The sequence below is a fragment of the Phaethon aethereus genome (genome assembly GCF_964289735.1).
Source record: "Phaethon aethereus genome assembly, chromosome: 3".
NCBI lineage: Eukaryota > Metazoa > Chordata > Aves > Phaethontiformes > Phaethontidae > Phaethon > Phaethon aethereus.
Genome location: NC_138576.1, coordinates 111,678,687 through 111,698,786, shown reverse-complemented (window position 1 = coordinate 111,698,786; position 20,100 = coordinate 111,678,687). Strand labels below are relative to the sequence as shown.

General features: G+C 47.0%; 1 protein-coding gene across 1 annotated transcript in view; it reads left to right on the top strand.

The window, feature by feature from the left end:
* Positions 1 to 7,478, top strand: part of LOC309404220 (TOG array regulator of axonemal microtubules protein 2-like) — a gene marked incomplete at its 5' end in the record, with an annotated part of 29,074 nt that extends 21,596 nt beyond the window's left edge. Inside the window, 4 exon segments of the mRNA XM_081998608.1 lie at positions 288 to 486; positions 1,648 to 1,864; positions 4,613 to 4,699; positions 6,610 to 7,478. Coding sequence (XP_081854734.1) covers positions 288 to 486; positions 1,648 to 1,864; positions 4,613 to 4,699; positions 6,610 to 6,854 — 748 coding nt within the window. The 3' untranslated portion in view covers positions 6,855 to 7,478.
* Between the last annotated feature and the right edge of the window lie 12,622 nt (positions 7,479 to 20,100).

Here is a 20,100-nt window from a genome sequence, read left to right as displayed (position 1 = left end):
AGTGCCTAGTTTTCCCCACAAAGGATGCTAAATGAGTACCTGTGAAGACATCTGAAGCTAAATGAGGTGAAGCCCATCTTTGGTGCCTGGGCTTTCCTGAGTAAGCACTAGCAATGTTACTTGCAGATTGTCTCCTGCAGTGATTGTCATGAGATTCAAGTTGCTTTTCATCTCAGGATCTAGCTGAAATCACATCAATAGGAAGTCTCCTTGAGATGTTTTCCTCACAATTAGCCGAAGATATTGTCACCAAAAGGTCTTACCTTGGTTTTGTTTTCCAGTTTCAGGTCTGGCTCTGACATGCCCGTCTTACCCCGTCAGACAGTCCGTCACACGTCATTTCGGAGTACGGAAGAAATTGAACAGCTCGAGGAGCTTTGCAAGCTCCTGACAGCCAAGGAATTTCAGACTCGAATAGAGGGAGTGATGCTCCTCCTCCATCACTGCAAACAAAGCCCCAAGTTCATCTCCGCTAACATTGTCCAGGTAGGTAGGGCATCTCTATGGCTCCCTTCCCGTTAGCTCCCTGCCCAAGCCCGTACCAGCAAAGTTAATGCAGTGTATCTTGGCACGACGTACTAGTTATTTGGACCAGGCCCGTCCCTTCTTTCCCAGAATAACTGAATTCAACTCCAGGCTTCAGGGCAAGTAATTTCAGTCCAAATGTATTTCTCTGGCATGTGCCTGTTGGTGCTGTTCAGGAGACGATGACGGAATTTCCTGTTGCTGTAGCTTCTGCTGTCTCCGACTACCACTTAGGTTGAAATAAAGGAAATCCAGCCACTGAAAGCTTGGCAATTCTTCTCCAGAAGAAAAATGGGTTGGCATGGGGGAGAGAAGTATCAGGCTGGGTTGATTTAAAAATGCTCCTGTAGACTTTATCTTGTCTTGTGCAGATACAACTCTGCCAATTCTATGCTGTCCTCATCCCTTTCTGGCTTGGGAAAGGCGGTTCTCACCCTTCCTGGGGGTCCTTTTTTTCCCTTTGGAAAGAGGAGGAAAATGGGTCGAGACAGATTTTCTCTTCCTTCCCCTCCCAGCAGCTGCTTTTTCCCCCTTTTTTAGAAAATGTGCCTGATAATGTGGCTGTCAAGGAACTGAACCTGCTCTAATGAGAACTGCACAGCGCACTAAACTGCAGAAGTCTACCTCTTGGCTAGAGAAATGGTCTGGGTCCTGAAGAGTTCTGGGTCCAGAAGGTGCAGGTTCTGAGACAGAGAGAACAAAACTTGGATCTCATCTGGCCACAGTTTTGGCTAAATCCAAACGACCCTCATTACTTGGGTCAACTTTATGGAAAAATGGGCATCGTAAATACCTCTTTTCGTACCTCTATAGCACAGATAGTATTTGGCATTATTACAGTGGGGTTAATTTAATGGTCTATGGGGAAAGGAAACACCATAGGAACTATGCTGTCTCCACCCAAACCTATCAATAAAATATGAAAACCTCTTCAACCAGCATGAGGCTGGGCAACCACTACAGTGAGTAACCCGTGGGAAAACAGTGCAATTGTGCTAGCAAGTGCTGAACTCACACAAAGGATCACATTCATCTTTTGCATTGCTGCGTACTTGTTCCTGCATCCCTTCTTGAAACAAAGACATTTTAATCCAGCTTTCATGTAATTTGTTTTCTTAACAGATTTTTGATGGCTTTGTCCTGAGACTTCAGGATTGCAACAAGAAAGTGAACAGGCAGGCACTGGAGGTGCTGGCTTTGATAACACCCTTGCTCAAAGACAGCTTACACCCCGTGCTGGTCTGTCTGGTAGCAGCAGTCACTGACAACCTCAACTCCAAGCACGCGGGGATTTATGCTGCAGCTGTGAAAGCGCTGGAGGCATCCATTTCTCACCTAGGTAAGGCTGCCCTCTGACATTGACTCTCCTCAGCTGCGGCTTCTCCATCTCAGAGTCAAGTGAACATCATGTCTCTTGATAGCTGTTGTCATCCGTGCTGCCATGCAGCTGCTGCAAGAAATTTATGAAGTCCGGTTCGCATTCTTTCTATCCAAATGTGTTGTATCGTGTTGTGATGTGCAGCGGAATGGATGCTGCTTATCACCTGGATCCAGAGTCTGATATTAATTCAGTAGAGAGGACATTACAGGGATTCTTTAAGTTCCTGCTGGAAGAGCATGAGGGAAGTGACTAGCATCTCTCATGACTGTTTTTCCCCCTCCGTCCTGGGAAACTGCATGCCTCTTGTTTTTATTGAATTGGTTTTCTAATACTTGCATTCTGTTAGGTTTATAACCACTAAAACAAGATGAAAGGAATGTGCTTTTTCTTTGAAACACATGGTGAGAAGGGTGGTGGAGGCTCTTTGCTCTCTGTTTGTTCCATGCTCTGGCAGTGGTGGCTGTCCCAAGCAGATGCGTCTGGCTTTTGTTGACCCCAGCATGAAAAGCTTTGGACTCAGCTACTCATTCTGCAGTTTTGGGCAGTAGTTTAGCCATGCCAAGCCTAAAGGAAAATGTCCTTTTGAATTCAAAGACTGAGACCTTGAATTTAATAAGCAACTGTGTAATGAAATGCCATAGTGGAGAGCAGATGAAGGATGACATGCTTGTTCCATAGTCAGCCTGGCGGTCTCCACGTGTGTGGGGTTACAAGTGCCTTAGCTCCCTTCCTCCAGATGTGTAAGGAGCCCATTATCGTCCCCATTTCTGGATGCTTGAGCATGGGGCTGCAAGTATGCCTGTTGATATAAAACATGTACCTGCAGTAGGGAGAGGCTGAGGTCCTGACCTGCCCTGTGTCCTGAACCATATGGCCTGCTGCAGGTTGTGCAGCATGTCCTCTGCTGCCTGCTGAAGCTCTCGGGGATCCCCAGGCTCGTTCTGGCTGGGAGCACCTCTGCCCTGCAGAGGGCACCTCCAGCCCATTCCTCATCGCTGTCCACAAGCGATGCCTTTGCATGCTGTGGACTGGCACATACAGTGGCATGTCCCTTCACGGGTAATGCTACAGAAGCGTACCTTGGTGTCTTTGTAGCTCATCAAAACAGCCTTTAACAGCTACTTTTTGGTCAGTGTGTTTGGAATTATTCCCTTGTGATCTGCTCTAGAGATTGTACGCAGGTGGGTACAAGCACATGGAGATACTGTCCTGAAGTTAGCTCCTTGGGTCAACGGGCTCCCTGGGTTGATTGCAGCAAGGAGACACAGTTGAAAACCAGACGCAAGCCTGTAGCAAGTGGTATTCTCTGTGACTCTGAAGTTATTTGTATGCACTTTATTTTAGGCAGCTGGATCCCCTGGAGGATCCGGCTGCAAGGATTTAGTGGAGAAGTGTTGACGTTGCCTGGCTTTCTTTCGGCACACATTTCCACCAGGGAGGGAGACTCAGGCTGCTCTGTATAGCTTGCTGGACATGTTTATGTCTGCCCACTGAATCCTCAGTGAAGTGTTTCAAGTTTGGTGAGATGAATCCAGGTGTGGGTTTCCCTCTTGATCTTCTGGTGTAGATTCAGCAGCACACTGGCAATACTTGTGCTACCAGTGTCATCGCTGCAGCGGTGACCAGAAGCAGCTGTAAGGTATCTCTCTGGGGAGGAGCAGCAAGTGAGAAACGGCGTCTGCCAGCACTGCAAGAGTGTGAGGCAAAAAGTGAAGTGTCCGCTTAAAAAGGTGAATGAGAAGAGTGTAATTCCCAATGCAGAAGTTTAATTAGGATGGCAGGATCTGTTCTTTACTGCACACTTGCAAGAACTTGATCATTAGGGACTTCCTTTTTAGATCTTATGCCAATAGGGGCACTTAATAGCAGGGTGCTACTTAAAACCACTTTGGGCTTTGGCTCTGCAGTGGTTCACACAGAAGGAGGTTGCCTGCTTTATTGGTGCCCCTCCTGGTGACCCCACGAGGTATCGTAGCGCATCCCACGAGCTTTCTGCCTCCAAGAAAAGCTTTGCTTGGCTTATCAGAGCCGTAAGACCAGAGGCTTGCAGAGCAATCCAGGCAACAGTTCAGCAATTATAACAAGACCCCAAATCAACACACAGGCAGCACAGGAAAAACTAAAATAGATACGACAGCCAATTATTGCGAAATCAGTTCATTTTCCCGTCTCTCTGCCAAGACCTTATTTCAGAGGTGCTACAAGAGACCCCAGAGCGAATGGTTGTTGGCAATAAGCAGTAATTCTCTCTTGTAAGAGTAACTTGGCGACTTGCCCATAGACCGCAACAGGCAGCTTAAGGATTTAGCACCAGCTTATCTTTAAAGTGTGAATGGATGGGTGGGTGGACTTTTGAGCCTTCTCACCCTTTTCCTTTGAGGAAGGAGGAGGCCACTTTTGCCAATCGCTGGGACGCAAAACCTTTTCGCTACTTACATGTGAATTAAATCTTGAGGGCCCTAATGTGAAATGTTTAACACAGCTCCTCACACAGCAGTCAACCTTGGATTTAGAAATGTGACATGAAAGCTTTTCTTTTTGAATTTAAAATCCTCCCAAGAAAGCTTGAAGGAAAGAAGAAGAAAAGGGCTCTCAAACTGGTAGAATTTTAGTTTACAAAATGCAGTTACCTTTGTGCCCACCCTCCTTTTTTTCTTTCTTATAACCTCAGGTGAGTTATACGAGAAATAAATGTTTCTCTTTCAGATAAAACATTGGTGCTGCAAGCACTTGCCCAGCGAGTGTGTTTCCTCAGCGGCCAAGCTCTGCTAGATGTCACAGAACGTCTCTCAGGTACCGCCTGCTTCACCTCCGCTTCTAAGTCCAGAAGTCTTCCGAGGGACTATTTAGAGGGAATGCCTCTGAACAGACAGTGCAGTAGCTCATCAAACACCAGAAGGCCCTGAGCGTGTCCCTCCTGCAAAATACGCATAACAGGTGTATGTGGCAGGGTCGGTTTGCCTGGCTGCTGCGGAGGGGAGCAGCATGTGAGACGGGGATGGCACCTGGGCTCCAGCGCCGAGCTCTCACTGGGCCATCTCAGGACGTGCCTCCAGGAAAGAGAGGGGCTGAAAATACCCTGGCTGCCTCCTCTCTTTGAAGGACAGTACAGTAAAGGTCATGGAGGTCGGTAAGAGGTCCCCTTTCTAAAGTGAAAGACCATCCTTTAGAAAAAACTGTGGCAACGGCTATTTCTGAGGGTCCGTTTGTTTTGTCATCACGAGATTCTGGTTTTCCTGTTGGAAACTTTTGAGGCTGAATCCTGCAGAGCCTGGAGGTCATATCATAGGAGAAAACTCAACACGCATATTACAGGCAAGGATTTTGTGCGAGGCAGGATGTGGGGGCGGAGGGGCAAAGTGGGCAGGTCAGCCCAACCCACGAGGGGTCCCCGCCTCTACTTCAGGTAGGACATTGGACTCTGAGCATTTCAGGATGTGCAAACAGTCCATTTCTATACCAGCAGTGTCCGATGCTACAAATGCAGCTAATAATTGATTTCTAATGGTAGCTTGCTGCATCAGCAGTAGCCAAGCAATGGAAAAAAAATTATAATCTCAATATATGAGAGAAGACTATTTTTTCAGTTTTACAGTTATTTTAATCTCTTTTTCAAATAAAGCAGTTGAACATAAATTGGGTCTACTTTAGAGAGAGCGGATGTTCTCTCTGGGATTTAGTGGGAACAGACAGCTCTTTCTTTTCTGAAGCTCCACAGTGACCACTGTGTTTAATAGCATTTAAGCTCCAATTAACTCCTATTGCAAAATAACTATAACCATTTTCCTGCTTCCCAGAATTGTTGTTAGGTGCTTCCAGTAGCTGTTTAAATGTTGATGAGCGATGCGAGAGTAACAGCGTAGAGAAAATGTAGAGGGAATGTGTAGAGATTGAGAGGGAACGCTTATTTTTGGTTAAATTTCAGCCCCCTGCGTAAGATTTTTCTCTCTCCGTTCCTGTGTTTCAGGGAACATGGTGAGGGTAAATGCCATTAAAAGTGTGAGATGCTCACCTGCCATGGCAATGGGGTCTGGGTAATAAGCTAAGCCATCCTGAAGTGTGAAACAGCTGTTCGTTACAAGCCACCAAGTATGAGGGGAAAAAAGCCCAACTTAGACCGTTCTGCCAAAGACATCGGTTAGTCACTGGTGTTTCTAATAAAACCCACAAGCAGCACGCATCTTTTGTGGGCTGGAGTTTTGAAGAGTGCTGGTATAACACTGCCGTTTGCTGTGTGCCACTGAGCAAAGGGGACTGCCAGATTAGACTCTGGGCATTTTCCATCAAAGGTCACCAAAAAGTAATCACCCGTTTCATTAGAAATCTTTCAGTTACCTCTCTGAGCTGCATTTCAAAATCTTCAGCAGCTGCTTTAGACAACTTCTGAATGGGAACAAACAGCGCTTTGACATTTTTGTCATGTGTAATGCAGAAGCAGATAGCGAAATGATTTACAAAATGTGTACGATTCATTTTGCTAAGTCTATCACGGTTACAAAGCCTCTGATTTGGAGGACTCAAGGTCTTCAGAGGTTGGTGGTTCTGTTCAGTGGCTACTCAGCCACTGTTGCCTGTTTCTGGATCATCAGGCTCTTTGTGCTTGCTGCTATTAGCCAGAAAAGGCTTCCAAGCACCAAAAATGAAGGTACGTACTTGTTTGCATTAAGGTTGTTTGCATTAAGCTCGTGTGTCTCACCCGGCAGTGCTCGTGGCATCTGTTTACCCCCGGAAACCCCAAGCCGTCAAGCGCTACGCCCTGCCCGTGCTCTGGTTCTTCCTGGGAAACAAGGTCCTGCCTGTCCGAAGCGGCAACGTCAGGGCTGTGGTCGCCGAGTTTGCAAAGAGCCTCTACGGAGTGATGGGCTCCAAGCTGGAGGAGCACGCCGCCAGCCAGCCTCAGCACGTGGCGAAAAACCTCCAGGACGTTTTGGACCGGAATGCCGGGTGAAGGCTTGATGTTGAGTGGGGCAGGTGGAGGCAGAGGTGGACGTGCGGGTGGCATTGGTTTTATCCAGTGTGTCTGAAGAACGGGATTTGCTCTACGGAGTTTATGGCTGCCGACAGTATGTTTTGATGTAGGCTTTTAAAAAGTAATAAAAAACATAAAAGGAAGTGTTTTTCAAAAGTTTTCTATCTTGAGCTCATGTTCTCCAGGAAGCTTGCATAGGTACCAAAAGAAGAAAAACCCATCTGTAAATGCAATTTGTGATGGTAAAGAGGGAAATAATACAGTTATATGCATGCTTAGAAAATAAGAGATGTGCATATATAGATATTTACTCACAAAGTAAGAGATGGGCTTTGGAAGCACTGGGGCTATAGGATTAGATGGCTTGACTCAGGAAGCAGAGAATGAGGGACCAGGCCCTGCTAGCCCAGAGGATGCGGTGGGGTTATCGGAGGATGTGCAGCTCACTGTAGGTGCCGGTGCACGCTGTAGGTGCCGAGCTACCAGGTGGCCCTTTGACAAGTCTCTGGTAGCTGCTGGTGCAATGGCAGATACCGGAGGCGTCCAGGTCAAGCTCAGACCCCCAGTCGCATGAGAGCAGAAATCTCCCCAGCTGCACTGACATTTTCTTCCCAACTCAGGGATGCATCTTGTCTGTAGTCCCCTGCGCTCTCCCGTGCAATGGACGGATGTGGCGAGGTGACCGGTGCCCTCTGACTGCCTCCCAGCACCTTGGGGCACCCCTGGGGAGATGCAGGAGAGGGGCTAGGGGCGGGGGGCTGTGCCGCCTTGCAGGGGGTGTTGGGCAGTGAGTGGGCTGAGGGTGTCCTACAGAAGCTGGGGAGAGGTAAGCTGTGGGCAGGCATCATGGCACAAGTTACAGTTTCTTTAAAACATACACGTTTTCTAAATGTCTCTTTTCCCCCTCTTCTGAGAAGCAAAGGGTTTGCCTTATATGCCTTATATGCCAATAAAGCACTTCTGAACCTGAGATGCTGGAAACAGAGTGAGGAAGGGATGTGCCAGTCCTTCACCACACAAAGGTGTGGAAGCACAAGGGGAGAAATGATGAGAGAAAAGAGGAAGGCCTGAAGGCCTGAAGGGTGTTGGTGCGTCTGTATAGTCAGATAGGAAAACAAAGCAGCCTGATCTGTGTTCATATAATCCTCAATATCCTGGCAGAGGTTTGAAAGGAAGAAGAAAAAACCAGGAAAATAACGCCAAGAAACACACTGGGCCCATCGAAAGTTAAAAGGGCCTTGACAGGTTCTTGACAGGTACAAGGACCTTGTATGAAGCTGCGAGGGCAGAGAATACTCCAGGAAGATCTGCCCATCCCAGGGCTCTTGGGGTCTTGCACATATTTGCTGCAGTGAGGGGCCTGAAACTGAACACAGGATTCAAGGTGTGGCATCCCCAGTGCTGAGTACAGGGGCACGATCACTTCCCTGCTCCTGCTAGCCACACGATTGCTGTTGGCCTTCTTGGCCTCCTGGGCACCCTGCTGGCTCCTGTTAGACGGCTGTCAACTAGCACCCTGGTTCCTTTTCCGCCGGGCAGCTTTCCAGCCACTCTTCCCCCAGTCTGTCACGTTGCATGGGGTTGCTGTGACCCAAGTGCCCCTGTGTCAGGAAGGTGTCTTCCACACACTCCAGGAACCTCCCAGACCGTTTCCTCTCTGCTGTGCTGTATTGCCAGCAGATGTCCGGCAAGTTGAAGTCCCCCCACAAGATCAAGGGTGAGCGACTGTGAGACTTCTGCCAGTCGCTTGTGGAATGCTTCATCTGCCTCTTCATCCTGGTTGCGTGGTCTGTAAGAGGCACGCAGCGGGAGATCTGCCTTGTTTGCCTTCAGGGACCTGTTTCCATTCCCCCTCGTCTCTTAGGTCCCCTCCTCCTGCCCGGTGGCAAGAGGGCAGGGGATCCCCTGCTGCTTGTGGAGCCTCATCTGCTGCCTCTGCCCCAGGGACGGCACCGTCTGTCTGCCACCGGTCTGTCTCCCTCTCACACCCCCTGACACCCCTCAGCCTCTCCACTTCCTCTTCCAGCTCTGCCACCAGGCTGAGCAGATCGTTGCCCTGTCACACCGCACGCAGGTCTTGTCTCTGCTGCTCTGCAGCACAAGTGACAGGCTCGGGCCCTCCTTGCAGCCGGGCACCTGGACAGCCGCGTGCCTGAGCGGCAGCTCCGTCTGGGTCGCCACATTCCTTCTGGCGATGGCTTTCGGCCGAGGGGAGACCATGGCTGGGGCCCCTTCTGGCAGGGCTACGACCACTCGTCGAGAGAGCGAGCCTCCAGAGCCGGGAGGGGGCCCTGCGGCCTGCCCGCACGCCTTCCCTGCGCCAACCGCCGCGCCACCCGCCGCGCCGCGCCCTTCTGGTGCGCCACGCCCTGTTTGCCCGCCCTGGTCGCTCGCGCTCGCGGGGGCTGCTCTGGTACGTGAGGGGCTTGGGCCGCCGCCGCTCCTGTCCCCGCCCCCGCGGAGCCAGAGCTGCCGCTCGCCAGGAGCTCGCTCTGCCGGCCCGGGGGGTGTCGTGTCGTCCCCCGTCGCCCCCCCCCCGTCCCCCCGCCCAGCGCTTTCGCCGCCGCGGCTTTGCCGCTTTCGGGAAGGTCCCCCGGCGCGATCCTCGGAAAGCAGCGGTGCCGAAATCTCTCAGGTGAGTGTTACGCGACCATCGCGTGCTGTTAACCTGTTCTCGGACACTCGTGGGGAGCCTTCCTGAAAGCCGGGGCGGCTGAGCAGTCAAGAAGCCGTTGTTTCTTCCAGTGACTTTGTGCTGATTTGCTGCTGAGGGCAGCGGTGTTACCAGCGAGGGGTTTTTGTTGTCCTCTCCCTTGGTTTCTGAGTCAGGCCATGGCCTCTGAGGCGCTTCTGTTTATGGTGAAGGTGTTACGCCACCGTTGGGATGTTTTACAAGCCCCGTTACTGATGCATCCATCCTGCCTTTAGCTTGAGCTGGAGCGTGACCTGTGCTGCGTCTCCTGCGTGTACGGTTGCCAAGCAGATACTGTGTGAGAAATGCATTGATGACAACGGTTTCACTCGAAAAGCTTGCTGTTGCCCTTGGGCTCGGTGGAAATGGTAGTTCTGGGGCCGGGAAAAGAACCCTTTGAGAATCTGATGCTGAATAGAAATTACTTGTCAGAGATACTGGTGAAAGGCATTTACTTACAGGAGTCAAGCACGGAAAATAGCAAGGGAGGTTTTAACGTGTGTTGTTTCTAACATGGGGTGGGTGGGCGAGATTGCTTTAGATGCGTTAATCAGGTGTCTTGTTTTGTTAATTGTAGCTGACTTGCAAAATGGAACTCCTTTCCATAGTGAATCTTCTTTCACTGGTTATCGTCATCTCAGCATACAAAGGCAGTGGAGTAGAAGAAGAGCTTTAAAGGCAGGAATTTTTGACTGGGCTCGTTGCTCGTACACATGTTGAAACGGAATGATTCTCTGATCATGTTTTCCCATTTTAACAGGGAGTGCCCAACACAAGAAAGGAGAATGTAATAAAGAACACAGTAGCCAGAATGCCTGTACATGCTGTCATTCCACTGCTGCACGAGGTAGGAGAGACTGCGTTTCTTGTGCTGCCATACAAACCACACTCGGTTTATGTTCTTATTGGGGAAAATCCAGGATGTGTCTCTTTATTTTTACCAATGAAATCGGCTCTTAATTTCTCTCTGATATGCCCTTACCTCATCTGGCTGAAGCTTAACCAAAGGACAAAGTGCCCCTGTCAAAGCCGGGAAGAGCATTTGCTCATGTAATATTATCTGAAATGATTATGTGGGAAAAAGAAAAGGAAGGGGTTAAGCTAAACCTTGTTTAGTGCCTGGCCAAAAATTACCATTGCATCTTCTTTTAAACTCTTACAATGGATGGTAACTTGAAACATGCAAGTAGCAGCACTGGCCAGAGCACGTTATATGAGCATAAATAAGCGAGGTACTCGCGTGAGAGAAAGAAAAATAGAATATGCACTTAGAGCAGTGAGTTTAGGTAGCGCTTGGAAATGGAGGGGCAATTTCTTTCCTCTTTGGAGGATAGCTCAGAAGCCCAGTTGCTATAGTTAAGCTTTGTGACATGACTTAGGAATAATTTTAAAAGAGATTTGGCTTCTGAACTGCTTTTTCAGTGATATTAACTAAAGTCTGTATTTCGACAGGAATATTCTAATGATTAGCCTTATCTGGACATTACTCTGTTTAAACTGAACATCGGTCAGCTGGTCTTGTTACGTGAATGCCATTCTATAGCATAGGCTAATGGTTAGATTTCTCTTGTATTTTCATGTGCTGGCCACAAGGAAGACTTAGTTTATACTTGTGGTACAAATCTTAACTGAATTATGCAGGTGACCTGGTTTTGGATGTTTAGAGTTCTTTTAAGCACATGCTGTGACACCTCCTTAGACTTCTGTTTATGAGGTGCAGCGTTTCTGCTCTAGGACCTTTGTCAGAGAACCTAAGTGCAAGCCTTTGACTATGTCATCTCAGTGGATGGACAGATCTTCATGTAACTGTCCTCTCCAGAGCTTGAGGTTTGTTCTGGAAATAGCCTTCACCTGATATTAGGGTCACTTGTTTCCCCAACTTGTCTGCCTTGTAACAGCGGCTCTGCTAAGCAGAGGCACAGAGACATATAAACCACGGGATTTCCTTCTATTTATTCCTGCCAGCTTTGAGTTTCTTCAGCTTCTGCCTGCGTGTGGGATGGTAGAGCCAAGCAATGTAATATTCTGGAGCCTGGCAGTGGTTCATCCTAGCAAACTTCAAATGCCTGGAGATCTTTCTGCCCCAGTGTTGGGGCTGTCACAGGGATGTAATGTTGTGTTTTGAAACTTATTTGTTTGTTGCTTATCGCTGACTGTTTTTGTCCTTTTAGCTCACAAAGAGATTGCAGGGCAACCATGCAGGTAAGAGACAACTCAACTACAGTTTAATTCCCCTGAAACTTTTCTAGTGTGTGCGTTATGCTCCTTCCCTCCACTTATGTGATCGATTTCCACAGTGACTGTAATTAAACTGCAGCATCCTGAGGTAAAAATTCTCACCTGGCTGTGGGTGCAAAGAGGAACTTTTCATAAGGCAGGGCTTTGCCAGGATTGCTGAAGTGACAGTAAAAAGGGAAAAGGATACCTGAAATACGCATACAACCCTACAACCCTGAGAAAGTATCTGAAGTCCGGAATTTTGATGCTGTGGACCCCATCAATATGTAAAATGGGGTAACTATCAGATGTATAACTTGGTCAGTTTAGTTATCAAATATATTTAGACATCTCCTGGTGTTGAGTTTAATGACTAACAAGCCCAGGTCTTGCTGCCCCCCGCCCCCATCTTGCCATATTGCTCTAAGGATAGCTTTGCTGAGACTAGGTGTCCTTACTTATGTTGTTTGTTGTTTTGTTTTTTTAAAAACAAAAATTCCCTCATTGTAAGTGGGGCAAGAAGTAGTACGCTTTGGTCTTTTATTCATTGCAACCTCCCATGAAAGACATCAGAAACAGAGACCCCTGAATATGTCTAGTTTTAATCCCTCACTTAAATGCCTGTTCTTTTCCTAACAAATAACTTGCATAGGTATCTCATCCAGGTAGCCAAACTGTTGTATTTCCATCTGCATTTGACTTTTCATACAGTGAAAGAGGAGCATTTTCTATAGGGCTCCTCAGCATCTAGCATGTGAAGTGCATGTTTCTCAGCCAGTATCTCTTGGATATAATTTATTTTTCTTTTCCAGTGCCTCACTAGTGGTCCGATGGCTGAAGTCTATTTTTACTCTACATGCATCCTACCTTTCCACAGTAAGTATCTTGCATTAATGCTAATGCACGTAACTAAAACTAGGTTGAAATGTTTTAAATATATGTATGTCCTTCCTTCCGGAATCTGCCTCCTGCTGTCCACATGCGGCAGTGCCCAAAGCAACGTACAGAGGGCTATAGTGCTGCCACTTTTGCCGAATTGCTGCACATTGGTTATAAACTGCTTGTCTTAGTCATTCATGACGTAATTATAGTCATCGCAAAGCCAAAGCACGATAAGTTATGTCATCCCTGTGAGAGTTAGGGGACAAAACTACTGGCAAAGTGTAATCTAACCCGTGTGACTAAATCTGATAGAACTAAATTTGCCTTGCTCTTGTTATGCTCCTCTTGAGACTCTCTTGGGCATGGCTAGATTTACAGGGCAGAGGTGTGCCAAATTTGGCAGGGTAGTAAATAATCTAGTAGCTTGTGGACTGAAGTTCAGCCTTGCCTTACAAGTGATGGATAAAGCACTCTTGCTGTGTTTGGCACTGTTAGTCCTTCCTGCCATTTATGATGGGATTGCTGTGCTTCACAACTTGCACGTGTTGCTGAGGCTGCATTTGTGCACGGGTGTATATTCAATTCCCATTTACACAGCTTTCCAAACAGTGCTTCGACACCTGCTTACAGCAGTGACTGTGGAAAGGAAAAGCAGTATAACAATTGCCATGTTTTGAAAGTAGATGATGTTTCTAAACATGGCTCAGTGATAATTGATCAGGCGGCAGGTGGTTTCTGTGAAGCCTCAGCTTCCCCTTCTGTCTCAGCTAATGTGAGCAAGGATCGCTTGCCCCAAACGTGCAGAGGTAGCTTAAAAATTTAAAAAGAAGACATTTGTGATGTGTTGCTTAACAGCTTCATTTTCTTTCATCCCTCTCTCCTCCCAGGTTGGCAGACCTTATTCCTCAGCTGGGCATGCTACATCAGTTAATGGAGAGCAGAGTAAAAACTTTGCAAAAGCTTTCCCGGCTGCATGGAAGACTGTTCATTCCTGTCACCACGTGAGTTCCAACTAAATAACATAGGATGTGTAGAAGATGTATAGATTGCAGACCGAGCCTTCCGTCATGATGACAATCTGATGGGACCTGCCATCGGGAACTTAACGCAGCTGCTGTACAGCCACACTGGTAACGCTCAAAGCAGTACGCTTAGCTGACTCTCTAGTCAGTCCGTACTCACTGAAAGCGTTACATGTTTTTTCCTGCCAAATGTGTCTACTAACCCATAGAGTTTTAAAGGGGAATAGATAGGAGGTACTGGGTCGCTTCAGAGCAGATGCGTCTAAAATTTTACTTTGCCCTTTGTACTTGTTTGGCTGTTAAAATACTACTATAAATGAACTAGTGTGTATTGAACTTGACGTAGACTTCATTTACCTTGTTACAAGTTTTGCTGACTTTTAATGGTGGAATATATGATTGCATTTAAGGCTAATCTGCAAATTCCATTCGGGTTGCAGCATCGAAAGCAGTTCAGGATGTAACTGAGGTTAATCAGACTGCAAATCTGGTACATGAGGATGGTAAGTGTCGTATGCTAGGTGCAGCTCAGCTCCTGAATCCACGTGACAGCCGATGCTTGATGGCTGTTGACCACGCTCCTCTGCTTATCTGTTAGTGTCCAATCTGCAAGTAGAGTTTCTGTGGGAAGTCCATGGCAGGGAAGTCAGTGGTTAATGATGCGTGTGTCTTGTATTTCTTCCTCCCTCTGTTCCTCCTTCCTCTCCTTCCTCCTTCCTTCACTTCTTCCCTCCCTCCTTTTATTTCCCTTCATTTTCTCCCATTTCTGCTTCACAAATTAAGAATCAGAATGTTGCTCAACTTAACTGGCAACCTCAAATTTCTAGTGTTAGCTGCCCTTCTGCTAAGGTAGGCAGTCAAGGCACTTTTATGTTTGAGTCAGCAGGACGTCAAGGTGGTGGACATCAGTGTATGTGCACGTACACTTCCATTTTGCCCTTTTTTTCTACTGCAACTTCATCCTGTATAATCGTAACAGAAGTGACCTGTTCCTAATTCATGTTGATCAACGTAATCTTCAGGTAGAATTAGTTTTGGAATTGAAAGAGCAGAGTTTGGAGACTTAGCGGCTTGTGGGGTTGGGCTTTGTCTGCACAACATTTTAAAGTCTCTTCTCCAGACTGAGGGATCGTATTCTCTTAGCAGAATCCTCGGAGGAGGAAGGCTCAGATGATGAGATGATTGCAGATAAAGACTCTGATGTAAGTGGAGTTGGGTCAGGTCTTCTCCCATTTGCTTGTAACAGAAGTTGTGTGACTGTCAAAGGTTCAAACACTCCCATTTATTTTTTAGCCAGGAAAACTGGGATGAAGACAAAGAAAAAGAGGAGCAATCTGATGAACAGGACATGACTGTCGAAAAGGAAATCAATGGTGACTCTGATTTGGAACCAGAAAATGAAAGTGAAGAAGAATAATGTTACGAAACAATAATTTTAACAGTTTGAAGAAGTTGGCCACCAAACTCTCTAACTCTGGATCATCTTGCTGAACGATGCCATATTTGCATAGAGGGAGTGCAGACTCATGCACGGCCTGTGTGCAGAGGCACATGGAGGGCACTGCATTTCTGCATCCAGAATGCTTAACCATGGCAGCCTTCTCTCACCCTATTTCCCTGTGCTTCCTTGTAGACACATTTCTTCCACCTCATGGTCAGAGTATGCCTGTCATGTGGACGTGCATTTGTATCTCAAGTGAAATAAATCTGCTACCGCTGTTTGTGTGGTTAAACTTGGTTCAGCTTTACATTGACTTTGTTTCCAGTATTCAAGGATCAAAGGCAACTGGTGTATACCTTCTTTCCATGCTTCAGTTGGCAACAGCAAGTGGGCACCCTGCTGCATTTTTACAAAACAAACAGAAAAAGAGAAAAAAAAGATATTTTTGTAATATTTAAATTCTCTACAGAAATTCTTTTCTTCCTCCCCATCCTCCATTGGTTTAGCCATGCCTTGGCAATATCTAAATGCCAACCTGACTTAAAAGTGGCTTTTCCTTTTTTTTAACAAATTTGAACTCAAGACTTATATGTACAAATCAGTGACTTTCCTTGTGCTTCAGAAGGACATTAGAATTAACACTGGCTCCTAATTTTGTTTGACTGGAGGCTGTGTATAAGTTTAATGCTAACCCAGAGGATAGGCTGTGTTGAATTGGGTGGGGAGAGGGGAGTAACACAGGGAGATGAGAAGGTGAATGCTTGTGAATACATAGCGCACAGCTATACCTTTATTATGGATTTTTAATCTTTCAGTGACAGAACAAGTAGAGCTATTTGCTCAGCTAATGGAAGCTGAAGTGGTGCAAACACATTTTTAAGAGCAAAACCGGGTAAAGGTTTCAGCCGTTCACCACTATAATGTACAATAATATCTTTGTCTATAAATGGAGGTGTTGCAACTAAATACCACCCTCTTTGTAAAGTGAATAAATACACATCTCCTTTACCAAATACCTGCCCTGTGGTGTTTGTTGAGAGAGACCTTAGGTAGCTAAGGGTGGTGGTGAAGGATGAAATGCTGTCTGTAGAATGCAGGTTTCTCGCGGAGGAGGAATCCAACCTCAAAGGTTACATGTTCTGCAAAGCATTTATTGTTATCGATTTCTTGACTCCCTATATTTCAGTCCTATCTGTTGGTTTACCCGCTGATTGGGGATTGCATTGGGTTTGCAGCGTTGTCTGGAGGTGTAGGGGATTGTGTCATTGACAAAGCTGGAAGAAGCATGTTCTGTCTTTGGAAGAGCTGGAGGTAGAAGGGCAGCAGTTGGAGGCTTCCAGTCTTTGCAGGGTTTTAACTGACAGTAAATTAGTGTCTTAATAATTTGTAGAGCTGGGCTTGTTTTTCATTTCTGAATCGATTCAGAATTCTGAATCAATTCTCAATTCTGAGATGCTGTGAAAATCAATGCCAATGCTTGTGCACTGTCTGGACTCACACAAATGGGGCTGAAGTGATGTGTAAGTTTTTAACCGGTACTGACGTTACTGTATGCAGGCAGGCTTCAAACCGGCTGAAGGAGGGATGTGAATGAAGGTCTGTTGCACCTCAGGTGAGTGCTGGTCTGCTGAGCTTTTGGGGTGTGGAGTGACACAAGTTGCAGCTGTGTTTTGGTTGTGCAACGTCCTCCAGATATCTGTGTCCCAGCCTTTCCAGAATCTGAATCCGGAGTCCTGGGTTGGGGTGAAAGAGCAGGCCGAGTATCTTGTTGGCACTGTTTGGGTATGGGGGAGTGGTGGCACTGGAAACTTGCCACCGGTCCCCATTGTACCTGTAAGGTAGGCATTACCCGTGTCCCTCATTTCAGTGCACCAGAAGCCCGTTCCAGGAGTGGAGCTGGGAGAGAACCTGGCAGCAAGAGGAGGAGGGGGATTTCAAGAACCTTTTGTTTGCTCTTCGGTCTCGCCCACGTTGAGATTCTGCAAATCTGTTTCAGTATCAGACAGCATGCTGGTAGCAGGGGTACGAGTTCTGGTCTCCTACTCTGCTGTTACGACAGCCGGGTCACGCTGTCCTCTGAGCCCTCTGCCTGCTTCATCTTCAAGCAGCTTGTGTGTGAAACCGTTTGGGTGTGGCAGCTGCCAGCAGTTTGGCTGGTAGCTCCCCAAATTTCCCTGGCCTTAGAACTGCTAACTGGCAATTCTGTGCACTTTCTAATCCTTACAACTATTTATCTGCAAAGCCAAGGTCTCAGCCAGCTGATGCGATAGTTGCTTGCGTCTTCGCCTTCCAAAGGTGCAGCATTGTCTGGAGAAAAAGGCTGGAATTGGGGTAGTTGTAGCTTAGGCTGTCTTGCGATGAATCAAGGGCTCGGTATTTGGTACCCTTCTTTGCATGAGAGGGATCTGTTTGGTGATAAGGAAAACTCATTCTGTGCACGGTTTTGCCCTTTGCCCCTTTAACCTGTGCATACACCACAATTAAGTCTTTCGAAAAGGGGCCTCTTACCGATCTCCATGACCTTTACTGTACTGTCCTTCAAAGAGAGGAGGCAGCCAGGGTATTTTCAGCCCCTCTCTTTCCTGGAGGCACGTCCTGAGATGGCCCAGTGAGAGCTCGGCGCTTGAGCCCAGGTGCCGTCCCCGTCTCACATGCTGCTCCCCTCCGCAGCAGCCAGGCAAACCGACCCCTGCCACATACACCTGCTATGTGTATTTTGCAGGAGGGACAAGCTCAGGGCCTTCTGGTGTTTGATGAGCTACTGCACTGTCTGTTCAAGGCATTCCCTCTAAATAGTCCCTCGGAAGACTTCTGGACTTAGAAGCGGAGATGAGCTGAAGCAGGCGGTACCTGAGAGACGTTCTGTGACATTCAGCAGAGCTTGGCCGCTGAGGAAACACACTCGCTGGGCAAGTGCTTGCAGCACCAATGTTTTGTCTGAAAGAGAAACATTTATTTCTCTTATAACTCATCTGAGGTTATAAGAAAAAAAGGGAGGGTGGGCACAAAGGTAACTGCATTTTGTAAACTAAAATTCTACCAGTTTGAGAGCCCTTTTCTTCTTCTTTCCTTCAAGCTTTCTTGGGAGGATTTTAAATTCAAAAAGAAAAGCTCTCATGTCACATTTGTAAATCCAAGGTTAACTGCTGTGAGAGGAGCTGTGTTAAACTTTTCACATCAGGGCCCTCAAGATTTAATTCACATGTAAGCATCGAAAAGGTTTTGTGTCCCAGCGATTGGCAGAAGTGGCCTCCTCCTTCCTCAAAGAAAAAGGGTGAGAAGGCTCAAAAGTCCACCCACCCATCCATTCACACTTTAAAGATAAGCTGGTGCTAAATCCTTAAGCTGCCTGTTGCGGTCTATGGACAAGACTCCAAGTTACTCTTACAAGAGAGAATTACTGCTTATTGTCAACACCATTCGCTCTCGGGGGCTCTTGTAGCACCTCTGAAATTAAGGTCTTGGCAGAGAGACAAGAAAATGAACTGATTTCAGAATAATTGGCTGTCGTATGTATTTTAGTTTTTCCTGTGCTGCCTGTGTGTTGATTTGGGGTCTTGTTATAATTTCTGAACTGTTGCCTGGATTGCTCTGCAACCTCTGGTCTTACCGCTCTGATAAGTCAAGCAAAGCTTTTCTTGGAGGCAGACTCCACCACCCAGGGAGGTGGTGGAGTCGCCATCCCTGGAAGTGTTCAAAAAACGTGTGGATGTGGCGCTTCAGGACATGGTTTAGGGGACATGGTGGTTCTGGATTAATGGTTGGACTTGATGATCTTAAAGGTCCTTTCCAACCTAGTGATTCTGTGATTCTGTGATTCTGTGAATGCTTGTGGGATGCGCTACAATACCTCGTGGGGTCACCAGGAGGGGCACCGATAAAGCAGGCAACCTCCTTCTGTGTGAACCACTGCAGAGCCAAAGCCCAAAGAGCTTTTAAGTAGCACCCTGCTATTAAGTGCCCCTTTTGGCATGAGATCTAAAAAGGAAGTCCCTGATGATCAAGTTCTTGCAAGTGTGCAGTAAAGAACAGATCCTGCCATCCTAATTAATCTTCTGCTTTGGGAATTACACTCTTCTCATTCACCTTTTTAAGCGGACACTTCACTTTTTGCCTCACACTCTTGCAGCGTTGGCAAAGACGCTGTTTCTCACTTGCTGTTCCTCCCCAGGGAGTTACCTTACAGCTGCTTCTGGTCACCGCAGCAGCGATGACACTAGTAGCACAAGTATGGCCAGTGTGCTTGGAGTTGAGGTTTTCAGTGACTGCTGCTACCAGACAGACCAGCACGGGGTGTAAGCTGTCTTTGAGCAAGGGTGTTATCAAAGCCAGCACCTCCAGTGCCTGCCTCTTCACTTTCTTGTTGCAATCCTGAAGTCTCAGGACAAAGCCATCAAAAATCTGTTAAGAGAACAAATGACATGAAAGCTGGATTAAAATGTCTTTCATTAAGAAGGGATACAGGAACAAGTACGCAGCAATGCAAAAGATGAATGCAATCCTTTGTGTCAGCTCAGCACTTGCTAGCACAATTGCACTGTTTTCCCACGCGTTACTCACTGTAGTAGTTGCCCAGCCTCATGCTGGTTGAAGAGGTTTTCGTATTTTATTAGGACAAATTAGGACATTTTTATTAGGTCCTATTTTATTAGGACTTATTAGGACACCATTTCTCTAGCTAACAGGTAGACTTCTGCAGTTTAGTGTGCTGCACAGTTCTCATTAGAGCAGGTTCAGTTCCTTGACAGCCACATTATCATCGGAAAAAAGCAGCCGCTGAGAGGGGAAGGAAGAGAAAATCTGTCTCGACCCATTTTCCTCCTCTTTCCAAAGGGAAAAAAAGGACCCCCAGGAAGGGTGAGAACCGCCTTTCCCAAGCCAGAAAGGGATGAGGACAGCATAGAATTGGCAGAGTTGTATCTGCACAAGACAAGATAAAGTCTACGGGAGAATTTGTAAATCAACCCAGCC